Below are 12,497 nucleotides of genomic sequence, written 5' to 3'. Positions count from 1 at the left end.
CCGCCCCCACCCCCCTCCCTCCCCTTCTGGGTGTGTCGCCGTTTGAAGCTTAATCAGGTAAAGTGTACCTGGCTCCTGGTGCTGTGGCAGGAAAGCCGGGCCAGAGGCCGCCGAAAGCACCGCGGGGCAGGCAGGCAGCGCCAGAGGTCCTGCAAGTCCCCCAGGAGGCCCGGGAGCCACTGGCCAAGAACAGCAGTGCTGGAGGAGCAACCCCAGAGAGGTAATTGTGTGAAGGTGGTGGCTGAGGGCTGTGTCCGAGTTTGGTCCTGAAATAGTGACGGCCCCACCTGGCCTGGAGATGGGAACACTGTTTAATCAGGGCTTAGTCACCCCCGATGGCTTTCCTACCAAAGGAAGGGAAAACAGCCGAGCCACCTGCTGGCCGGGGTTACGGCGCCCACCTCTTAGAGAAGGCGAGATTAGCTGTGCTGCCAAGGGCATTGCCACCAACCGGGAATTTTTCCACGGACTTGCCCCCTGGGTATGGCCCAATGCATGCCTGTGTCCAGAGATTAAATCATGGATTTTCTGGGTTGAAATCAGCTGGGGAGACTTTCTTGGAAAGGAGCTAAAATGTGAAGGGTATAAGGAGGGGAGCGCCCGGCCTGGGTGTGAGCGTGGGAGCAGGCTGGAGGAGGAGCCCAGCGGTGGTCAGGTCAGGGCCTCCGGAGCAGACACATGGAATCCCGGCTCCAGCACTCAGCAGCTGTGTGACCACGGGCCGTCCGCTTGTCTGGATCCCTGCTGCACCACCTCGCAGCACTGCTACGAGGACCAAGCGAGTACAGGGCTTAGGCGAGTGCCTGGCACAGAACAAGGGCCACATGAATACTTTTGGTTTTAATCCTGCTATTGACTAGACATGTGGTTTCCCTTAAGCTCACTGAAGCTCTCTGAGAATCAGTTTCCCAATCTGCAAAACGGGGGTGAAAAGCTACCTTGAAGGGAATGTGAGGGGATTAAATAAATTACTAGTACATGATAAGAGCCAAATAAATAGCAGTCTCCTTCCCTGTGATGTGAGCCAAGATTCTGTTCCTGTTAAAACACCCTGTTTCCTCCCTGTTACTGCCTGTGCTGTTTATCCTGCTCCCGGAGGAAACAGTTTGGATCGATGAGTTTTGTATTTTCAGGCCCAGAACCTCTGGATTGCGGTTCTGCCACAGACACTGGGCAAAGTAGACGTGGCTTGTGAGAGCACCTGCTCTGCCATGACAGTGTGTGGATTGGTGACACTCACACGTGAGCCACACACCTGGCTCCCCTGCCGCCAACTTTAGGCTTCTCCCTGGGCCCTGCAGGGTGCAGAGGTGCATAAGGCATGATCTTGCCCTTTGACGAGCTCCTTTTCCTTGAGAGAGCAACGTGGAAGTGTGCAGCCAGGTCCATGGCAAGGCAAGACCACGGCCCGAGAGCACCCAAACCAATTATGATGAATGAGGGACCAGCATGCACAGGCTTCAGGGTTCCGGGGAGAATGAGAAAGAATAGGAACAGGAGAGGGCAGGGAAACCTCTGGGGACAAGGACCGACCCAAACGGGTTCCAGAAGGAGGAGGAGGATTCCAATGGGCGGAAGGCGAGGGGCCGATGCCCCTAGAAGGGAGTAACCCTGTGAATACATGCTCAGAGGGGAGAGCACAGAGGCCGCCTATCAGGGGAACAACGGGAGCAGAGCAATGTTTTAGGAAGATGCGTCTGGTGATGTGCAGCCAAAGAATTTGTGTGGGGCAAGACCAGAGCAAGAGACCAATTAACATGCACATCAACAGCAGCAAATGTTTGCTGGGCACTTACCGGCCAGGCAGCATGCAGAGATGTTTTCACACGTGAGTTCCTCAAACTTCACAGTTACCCTAGAAAAAATGCCGTAGTTATTGCCATCCTACAGAAGAGGAAACAGGACAGGCTTGCCCAAGGTCCTGCAGATGGGAAGTGGCAAAGCCAGGATGCTAAGGTATGTCTGGCTGGCTCCGGAGTCCCTGGTCGTAAGCCAAGGTGTGGCAAGCTGCAGAGAGCACAAATTCCCTCTAAAAGACAGGTAACCGTGTGCATGAGACAGATCAGAGAATCCCAGAGACAGCCTGTATGCGGAAGGAGTGATGCCAATCTCAGGCACCAGGAGAGGGGTCTGGAGTGCGGGCGATGGGGAAGCCAGGGCCACTGTCTTACCTGGCCCCAGATCCAGGCTCTCCTGGGTTCAGCTTCCTTCTGTGGAGGAAACAATGTCAGCCCATGAACACCCCTTCCCTCTGCAGGCGCCGTCTTCCTGTAAGCCCTGTAGCAGGGGCTCACTGCCCACCCACAAATTCTCTGAATCTGTGATCAGGAGGGGCCAACAGGCCCGTCCTCGGGAAATGTCAGGCTTTTGTCCTGAGGCCCATAAGGGTTTTTCTCACATATGAAATTCCCGTCACCTACAGGGAGACTCCCTTTTGTGGAGAACGAGTGGGACTCCCTTTTTCTTCTGTTCCCCTGGGTCAGCAATGACATGGGCCCCCAGAGCAGCTCTCTGCTTGAGGTCAGCACCAGGGCCGGGAGCAGGAGGCCCGGGGTGGCGACAGCCATAGTCACCTGTGTTCGGACAGCAATCTGCATCGCTTCAGCCAGGGAGACCAGGTTAAACACAGGGCCCCTAGTCAAAATTTTGGCCAGGGCCCCACCCTTTCCATCCCACTCCCCAGCTGCCCTCCTGAGACCCCAGCACCCACCCCCACGGTGGTTGCTGGACTCCTTTGAAGCTATTTCTACTCTCAAGGGCGAGGGAAGGAGGAGTTTTATCTTATGGTAAGATTTGTCCACTGAGTCACATGAGCACCTATGGGTGGCCTTGGGACAATAGGCCAGATGTCCTGGCTCCTAGGCTGAAGCCTCTTCCTCCCACTTTTGTGTGCAACTGACAGCAGGGGGCGAGGGTGGGTGCGTAGGAGGGTGGGTGTGTGGAATGGACTTTCTCTCCTCTGAATCTCGGTCCTACTCGTTATTACGGGCTGGGAAAGACTCAGCCCTGGACAGGATGATGACATAAGGCTGGTCCCAAACTCTATGCCAGCTCCTCTTGAACCCCAGGTTCCACATTTATCTGCTGTGTGACCCTGAGAAGGTTACTTTACCTCTCTGTGCTTCAGCTTTCCTGTCTGTAAAATAGTACCTACCTTGTAGAGAGGACTAAGTGATTGCGTGCGAGTGTGTGCACATCACGTATCACCTAGAACAGTGACCGGCATGGAAGCGTTAGCTATTGATCTCTGGTCCAGGCACTCTCTAAATTCCAAGCTCTCAGTGGCTCCTGAGTCAGCCATTCGCTGTTTCTCAAGGTAAATCTGGCAAGTTCCCTGGTGATAAATGCAAGAATGAATTTCTTCCAAAGCTCACTACAGGCTTGAAAGGATATTTGAGAAATTGTCCCAATATTTTCTGTTTGCACCCTTCAAGTGCTTAGAGGGAGAGCGGCACCTGACTGGTGGCTGCTTCTTTTAAAGTGGCAATCACAAAAATTAATATTGATAATTCTTTGATATTTGTCTGGAACTTTGCAGTTCACAAAGAGATTTTACAAACTTACTCATTTGATTATCAACCCGGCCTCCTGAGTCAATTGGGCACACACATTACTGTGCGCGCGTCCCAGCTCAGGGAAGTCAGGGCTGAGCCGAGGCAGGAGCACTTGCACTCTCCTCACACCGTGCTGGGTGCCTTTGCTTTCTTTCTCCTCCCACCTCCTTTTGCTTTGCCTCTCTGGTGGGATTGGTGTCCCTCTGCTGCGAATATAGGGACTGGTGCTTACTCGGGAGCCCTCTACCTGGATATAAATCCCAGCTCTGCCCTGTACCAACTGTGTGACCATGGGCAAGTTGCTTAACCACTCTGTGCCTTGGTCTCCTCATCTGTAAGATGGAGATGTTCTCAGTCCTGGCATCACGGGGTTGGTACGAGAGTTCTGTAGCCCACTCAGAACAGTGTCTGGCACACAGGTGAGTGCTAGGTGTGTTGGGTGCTGTCACTAATGTGTGGCCCTTTCCTCCTGTACTGAAGCGCAGGCAGCAGTTGAAGCTGTCCTCTGCTGAGTCCTCAGCCCACAGCAGGGCTCCTGGAAGGAGCCCAGGAGATGTTCGGTGGGTGGATTGACAGCGGTAGGACAAATGGTTGAATCCATTCAAATTAGAATTATTTGAATTCAGTTACCCTTTCCACTCAAAGATTTGAGGAAAAACTCAGGCCTTTAATGTACAGGATTTTCCTTTTAGACTCCTTCCAGGACAGGCGTGATGATGGGAAGCTGTTGTTCTGTGCCCAGTTGCAATGTTGGGGGAGGGGCATTTACCACCCTGGGCTTTTTACAGCCACATCTAAGGGTCCTAGAGCTTCCAAGAGCTCGTCCCAAGATTACCCCGGCTTACTGACAATAAGAGCCACCAGCAACTCCGCTCTTATTAGGTGCATGCGGCTCACATACATTACCTTTATCATTGCGATAACCTCTAAGGCATGCATTATTACCCCCATTTTACAGATGAGGAAACTGAGGCTTATGGAAATCAGTAACTGGCCCAAGGCTCCCGTACCAATAAGGGCAGAGTCAGGAATCATCTGGGCCAGTTTGATCTAAAGCCCGTGCTCTTCTATTTGTCAGGCAACTTCTCACATAGGGACCCCTGGGCAGGTGAGGTGCTCTGAGGCCTCCCAGCTTCTTTGAGGGTTAGGAGGTAGAAGCCTGATATTTTTCCCAGAGAGAGTGGGTAGTTGCCTCTAGGAACATCTTCCTGTGACTCTGCAGCATTGCAAATACCAGGTCCTAGTCAGGGAATTAGGAAGGGCCAAGCCCCTCACCCAACTCTGGCCCCCAGGAGATCCTGTAATGGTCATGACTTCTAGAAAATAAAAAAAGCTGGGGACCTTTGCCCAACTGAGAACGTCCTCATATATCAACCCAACCAGGCCCAGTAAATTGCAACCAAGCTGTGTGACTCTGAGCAGCTCTCTTAGCCTCCTCTGTGAGCCTCAGTTTCCTCTTCTATACACAGAAACAATGATGCCTACCTCCTCTCAGGCATGAGCATCACATGCAATAAGGAAAGCGGAGCACCAAGCTAAGCCCCAGGCATCAGAGGCACCTAATCCACACTAGCCTTCCTTTCTCCACCCTGTTCCTCTTCTTTGAGACTCTCAGCAAAGTGATGCCATGTTTGAGGGTTTGGCTTGGTCAGCCCATGCCAGAGCTCTGTGATGCTTTTCTCTTGGTGAAAGTGGCTGCAGACAGGTTGCTTGGGAGCAACCAGAGGTTTCTGAAACCTGAGGCAGGAAGGGTGGTGTGGAGGGCAGCGTGAGGGGCTAAGCAGCTTCGGGGGCTGAGGACCATGGATAGCACTGGCTCCTTCAGTGCAGGTCGAGGGGCAAGTGGGGTGAAGTCCAGCGTGCACGAGCTCCTCATCCACCCAGAGGACGGCGCATCATTTTCCAGCCAAAGGTGCCATGTGGGCTCATGGTCATGGGGCCTGGCCGCCCCTTCTCCTTAGTCAAAGCCTATGGATGTAGAAACCATGCCCATTGCAATATCAAGATCTTGAAATGATTGTTTATGTAGAATATGTATATGGTGGGGTGATAAGGTTATCCTAGAAATACTTACAGGCTATAAGACAGACACCCAAGGGAGATTGTGACATTTCCTATTTTTTGATAAAGTATTCTGGAGATCTTCAGGTGGAATTTTCTGAAGCACATTCTATTTGATGTTGGTAGGCTTAAGAAAATTTCTTTTTTAAAAAAAGTGTTCTGTGGTTCATTCAGGATTTCTGGGTTAAACACACACAGGTTTCTCTACTGCAGGGCTTCCCAGGACCTCTGGGATGCCTACGTGGATCTCCAAGGAGAGAGACACGGGGCTACATTTCTCAAATTACTTGACCATGGGGCCCTCTGGGGAAAGGTTTTAGCGACCACCTTGCCTGGTGGCAGGGAGATCAGTGAGACGATTTTGCAAAGCCAGTGACTTCTGTCATTTTGAGTCCTTGGTTTTCTTACGAATTCTCAGTTTTTGTCAACAGAGGTGGAGGGGGGAGCTCTGGAAGCAGCCTCAGTGTTGCCAAAACGCACCGTCGTGGACTGGTCAGCTTTCAGAGAAGTCTCTCAGAGTGTAGGAGAAGCAGGGGACTATGAACTCACTTTGCTCAAGGCATCTTCTGGACCCACAGCTTCTCTATGGCAAGGGACATGCTCAGCCAACTCCTGACCTCAAATCCCCAACTCTGGCTCCAGTGAAGACAGTGAGAGAAGCTAGAAAGGCAGAATGATGTGGTCTTCTTTAAATGGTCCAGCCTGCCCAAAGTTCACATCTGCCTTTGCTTGACGAATGATAGTTCAACCTTCCCCAGGGATTCCCACTATGTCAATTGACAAACATTTACTGAGCATTTACCATTTACCGTGTCTTTCAAAGATGAAGTATACGATAGGAGTTCTTGCACTTACAGTTTACAATCTGGGCTAGGGGGTGGTGTCGAGAAAAGCTCTGAGAAGCCTGATGAGGAGCCCCCCAGCCTGAGCTCAGAACACCTGAGCAGAGGCCTGGGCAGGATCTGTCATCAACAGAGAACTGCCTTTTGGCTGGGAAACAGGGAGAGAAGAGACCAGCTGAACATTGGGCACCAGAGAGAGGGCTGGGACAGGGATTGGCAGGCAATACATAGAAAGCCATCAACAGCAAGTCATAATAAGGTGCCATCCCCAGGGGCTGGGGACAGTGAGAGCCTGCAGCAGCATGTGACAACCAGGGCTAATACTGGTGGGGCAAACACTACCTGCTGCACAATTAGAAGCAGCAAGGCATTGGGAAGGAGACCCAGGAGATCCGACTGGCAAATTGCCCTCTCTGTTGCAAGTTGGACTTGAGAATTATAAAGTTCTTTGCACAATATCTGATGATAGGTGGCCCTCAACAAACTAACTGTACAGGGTATGACTGTGCACATATCATGGGCTTAAAAGAGAAAGCTCAGTGTAGCTTGCACCGCGAAGAAAGTTTCCTGGGACAACATCAGGCACCTCCTGCCAAGCATTCCTGCTCTGCTGCTCCCAGGACTAAGCAGGCTAGAGCAGAGCAGAGCTGGTGAGGAACGCAGGATGCCGGGGGCAAGGAGTGCCCCAGTCCCAGAGAGGAACCAGAGCCCCTTAAAAAGGGGACAGCGTTGGCTGCAGTTAGTACTCTGCAGCTACTTAAGGCAATCCATGGGTTAATCCAACCAGATTATTTCAATAACCACCATCGGGGCTAACACGTTTGGACGGAAAGCCTCTATACACTGTTTCAGAGCCACGCTTTTATCTAGTGTTTGCCTAACACTGATATAATGTACTATTTTTTATTCAAAACAAAGAACAAAAATACATTTAATTGTACATATTTTATGTATCTGTATACAATGAAAGTTTGTGATGCTGATGGCTTCACAAACTCAGGGAGAAAATTAGTAGATGTTGACATAAAACCCAGTAGTTCTTCATAGGGGGCACTCTCTTACCCTGAATCTTCCAAAACACTTGGGGACTCACATTCCCCAACGGGGTCGTAACAGGGAGTTACAACTTCCACACCCACGGGGTCAGGACCTGGAATTTCATCACTCTGCTACTGCCGTTGCTTCTCACCACCACACTGTGGCGCTGTCGACAACCGGATCTGCCCAGTCCAGTGAACTGAGCCGTGGGTCGGTTCCCTGCTGCGGACAGATCCTGCCAAGACTTCTCTGCTCAGGTTTTCTAAGCTCGGGCAAGAGGGCTCCTCATCAGGCTCCCGGGGGTACATCCCCTCGTGCTTGACTCAGTCAGATTACACCCCAATTCTCGTCTTCCCAGCAACAGGACTCCATGGGCCACCCTTCTAAGAACATCTTCAAGGGGATGTTGCCTTCCCAAGGACCACCAAGGTGACCTGCTCCCTCACCAGCGCAGAAGCTAAATAACAGCACTATAACTTTAATTTGTATTGGGACATTCCCTCCAACAGGAATCAAAATTTAGTAAGATCCTTTTGTTAGGTTAGTGTAAACCTCTCTGATCCTTTGATCAGATGTAAAGTCACTAGGAAAAATACCTGGAGAAAGCTGGGTATGGTCGATTAGTATTTTTTCTTTTTCTTTCTTTCTTTCTTTATTTTTTTTTTTTTTTTTTTTTGGTAGCTGGCAGGTACAGGGATCAAAACCCTTGATCTAATTAGCATTTATTAGTTATAACTATGGGAACTTGGGCAAGTGACTTAACCTTTAGGCATCTGTATCTGTAAAACTGGATAATATTAGCACTTACCTCACATGAATGACGTGAAAATTAAATGAGCTGATTCATATAAACCACTTAGCACAGTGTCTTACACATCATAAATAAATGATAGCTATGATTATTATTCCACTACAATGTTTGTTTATTGTTCTACGCCAGTACCTAGAGCAGTCCCTGTATATAGAAGGCACTCAGTACATTTTTATTGGTTAATATCATGCCACTTAATGGTAATGTGCTGCACTGTGTCCCTCAGCTTCTGTATGGGGTAGAGGATTCGGTGACAGAAGTAGAAAACATTGCACCTGCAGGTGTGTTCTCACCTGTGCTTCCTGGCAGGTCATTAGTTCTTTTCTAACAGTAAAGACAGAACTGGTTCAAGAAAGACATGGTCCAGCTGTGAGGTTTCTTGTTTGAGTCACTTTTCTGAATAGTATTATGCAAAAATGTAAATATTATGTGAGGAAGATAAATAAGTTATTAATATTGAATCAACCTGAACAGATATTAAGTGGTATTTATTAAAATTGTCATTAGATATAAATAAAATTCTGACTGCTATCAAATTAAATTTAAATAATTAAGTCAGATATGGTGGAGAAAGCTGGGTATGGTCGATTAGTATTTTTTCTTTTTCTTTCTTTCTTTCTTTATTTTTTTTTTTTTTTTTTTTTTGGTAGCTGGCAGGTACAGGGATCAAAACCCTTGATCTAATTAGCATTTATTAGTTATAACTATGGGAACTTGGGCAAGTGACTTAACCTTTAGGCATCTGTATCTGTAAAACTGGATAATATTAGCACTTACCTCACATGAATGACGTGAAAATTAAATGAGCTGATTCATATAAACCACTTAGCACAGTGTCTTACACATCATAAATAAATGATAGCTATGATTATTATTCCACTACAATGTTTGTTTATTGTTCTACGCCAGTACCTAGAGCAGTCCCTGTATATAGAAGGCACTCAGTACATTTTTATTGGTTAATATCATGCCACTTAATGGTAATGTGCTGCACTGTGTCCCTCAGCTTCTGTATGGGGTAGAGGATTCGGTGACAGAAGTAGAAAACATTGCACCTGCAGGTGTGTTCTCACCTGTGCTTCCTGGCAGGTCATTAGTTCTTTTCTAACAGTAAAGACAGAACTGGTTCAAGAAAGACATGGTCCAGCTGTGAGGTTTCTTGTTTGAGTCACTTTTCTGAATAGTATTATGCAAAAATGTAAATATTATGTGAGGAAGATAAATAAGTTATTAATATTGAATCAACCTGAACAGATATTAAGTGATATTTATTAAAATTGTCATTAGATATAAATAAAATTCTGACTGCTATCAAATTAAATTTAAATAATTAAGTCAGATATGGATAGATAGAGATCACATGAAAGAGTCCAGTCTGGATCCCAAATTTTTACAAAAGAAGAGCACTGCTAGCAAATAATTTTGAGTAACCATTATGTGCCTAGCACTGAGCAAGGGACTGAGGGACACCACCTGAGAAAGAAAGGACCTAGCCCCTGTCCGATGGTTGCTTACAATCTGGTTGAAGACTCAGAATGCACAGCCTTGAAAGCCCATGTTGGAAACTGGAAAGTTCATGCAGTCAGGGCGGAAGTTGGAATCTGAGCACTCCCCTAAAGGATGGCAGGATTAGGTAAAGAAGAGAGGTGTGAAGAGGACCCCCAGACCAGAATCTGTGTAAGCCAAGGTGTGAAGTCAGGAATAAGCAAAGAGTATCAGGAGGAGAATGTCCTGATGGGGCCGAGGGTCTGTTTGGAAGAGAAGATTTTCTAGAACCTTCTCTCTCTCTCTCTCTCTTTTTTTTTTTAAAGATGACCGGTAAGGGGATCTTAACCCTTGCCTTGGTGTTGTCAGCACCATGGTCTCCCAAGCGATCCACGGGCCGGCCCTAGAACCTTCTCTTAAAAGCAACAGAGAGCCCTCAAAGTCTGTTGAGAAGGGCAGGGATATGAGAATTTCTCCTCATGTCTCATACACTGGCTCCCACTTTTGCGAGCATATCCATGTCTCTTTGATGCTTAGGAATCAATGTTGATTTTTCTTGGTTCAGCATGGAGGACGAAGCTAGCTGGGAACAGACTCAGGGCCAGCACAAATGACCAAAGTGAAAGGATGCAGAAGGAGGCACTCATGGGAATCTGAGTTTGCCACCGACCTCCCCCTTTCTGTCTCTTGGAGAAGCCCTGCCCAGTGCCCTGGCCTCAGGCTGCCCCACCTCTCTCCTTGTGGGATGCAGCGCCCGCTCACTCACTCATTCAGCAAACCCTGAGCATCTTCCATGAAGAGAGGAACAGTAGCAGAGTAGTGCAATAAGTGCTCAGATGGCATTTACAGGACACCGTGGACACACACACAAGGGGGGAGTGGGATCAGACAGTCTTCCCAGAAGAAATGACACCTGATTTGGATCTGATAACCATGTGTTTTTTTCTTTCTTTCCATTTCTTCTTCCTCTTCCTGTCCTCCTTTTTAATCATCACATGTAATGAGGCTTGGTGGCACTTAATCTCAACACAGACCAATTATTTCCAAAATAACACCTTCCAAAAGCCCAGGAAAGGGTCCATGTAATTTAGTCCCACCCTGACAAACCCTGTTTTCTGCCTGATCCTCTCTCTCGGTTATTCAACCCGTATTTATGGGGCATCTAGGCATACAGAGGTGAAAGAACAGACATTTGTTTCGTGCCATGAAGGGACACCCAGGATGGTGTGAGAGGGTGTACCCTGCACCCACGTGGACTGGGGCAGGGAAGGCTTTGTTGATTATCTGCCAGGCAGAGGGCTATAAAAGTCCCCACAACACTTGAGTTTTTTAACCAAAGATGCATTTCCTTCAACAAGAGTTAGATCCGGTGGTTGACTAGTGTTTGAAGCTGGCATTCTTGCTGCTGATTCAATAGGCGTCGCTGAGCCCCTTTTGGACGAGATAGGGTGCATTCAGGGCGCTATGGCCGTAGACGCTGAGCCCCTTTTAGATGTGAAACACTGAAAGGGATCAGGGACGATTTTCATATTTGATTAATCTCCTGTGAAGGACGTTTTCATGGGTTCCATAGATGGAAACCACAACTCAAGGAGGTCACCCACCTACTCAGGGGTGCACACAGGGTTTAAATCCCAACCCGCTCCTCTTCGGGAGCCACACCTCGTCGCTTACGATGCTTACAGTCCCATTTGAGGGTGGGGGAGAAACAAAGGAGCCTATAAAACAGGCCTTTCCTGATTGATACTTTCACTCTCCTCTTTAGAAACGGTCCCCGGAGACCCCCTCTGCTGAGCTGGCGTTCTCCTAACACGAGCCGTCCGTTGGGGCCCCCACGACGGCCTGGGGACCCCGAAGGCCCGCGAGGAATAAGAACCAGGCGCCGGGCATCCCCCACCCCACCCCAGCCCCCGCATGGAGATGCAGGGATAGCGCCCGGGGAGGTGCCCACACCGGGCTGCGGGAGTCGTCGGGGACTTAGATCTGTTGCCCCGCCTGCCCATGGGCGCCGTGGAGGAGGCCAGGGCCCTCGAAGTCCCGCAGCACCACGGGCTGGATTTGAGAAGGTGCCCCCCGAGCCTCTGCGAGGGGCCACACTTCTCCAGAGATGGCTCGCGGTAGGAAGTTCTTGGAAGCCACCCCACAGGGTGGAAAGAGGCCCTAGCCGTCCTGGTACCCAGAGCCGCTGCTGGCGATGAGACTTGTCCTCGTGGTCAGCGCCGCGCAGACCCCGAGCAGGGGCCGTTTGGTGCGGGTCTCGCTCCGGGTCCAGCTCCACGCGGCACCATGAACAGTAACTTCTGCCGGGCCCTGGTGGACTGCAGGCCCGTGGGACCCCCGAGCTGCGTGCAGCTGGGCGTCGTGGCGCCCCCCCGGCAGGCGCCCCTGTCCCCCGCCGAGCCCCTGGGCAACGTGCCCTTCCTGCTGTACCCGGGCCACGCGGAGTCGCCCTACTACGACCCCTACGCGGGCGTGCTCCCCTACGTGCCCCTCCCCGGCGCCTTCGGGGTGTACGACTACCCCTTCGAGCCCGCCTTCATCCAGAAGCGCAACGAGCGCGAGCGCCAGCGCGTCAAGTGCGTCAACGAGGGCTACGCGCGCCTCCGCGGCCACCTCCCCGGCGCGCTGGCCGAGAAGCGGCTCAGCAAGGTGGAGACGCTGCGCGCCACCATCCGCTACATCAAGTACCTGCAGGAGCTGCTCGGC

The 12,497-nt window shown here is 50.1% G+C and overlaps 1 protein-coding gene across 1 annotated transcript in view; it reads left to right on the top strand.

Moving 5' to 3' along the window:
- The first annotated feature begins 12,077 nt into the window (after positions 1–12,077).
- Positions 12,078–12,497, top strand: part of ASCL5 (achaete-scute family bHLH transcription factor 5) — a 1,506-nt gene continuing 1,086 nt past the window's right edge. The window contains exon 1 of the mRNA XM_008581055.1: positions 12,078–12,495. Within this exon, the coding sequence (XP_008579277.1) occupies positions 12,078–12,495 (418 nt within the window). The remainder of the gene's footprint in view (positions 12,496–12,497) is intronic.

Source organism: Galeopterus variegatus, unplaced genomic scaffold, assembly GCF_000696425.1.
Source record: "Galeopterus variegatus unplaced genomic scaffold, G_variegatus-3.0.2 Scaffold2242, whole genome shotgun sequence".
Taxonomy (NCBI): domain Eukaryota; kingdom Metazoa; phylum Chordata; class Mammalia; order Dermoptera; family Cynocephalidae; genus Galeopterus; species Galeopterus variegatus.
This window is presented reverse-complemented; position numbering and strand designations above follow the sequence as displayed.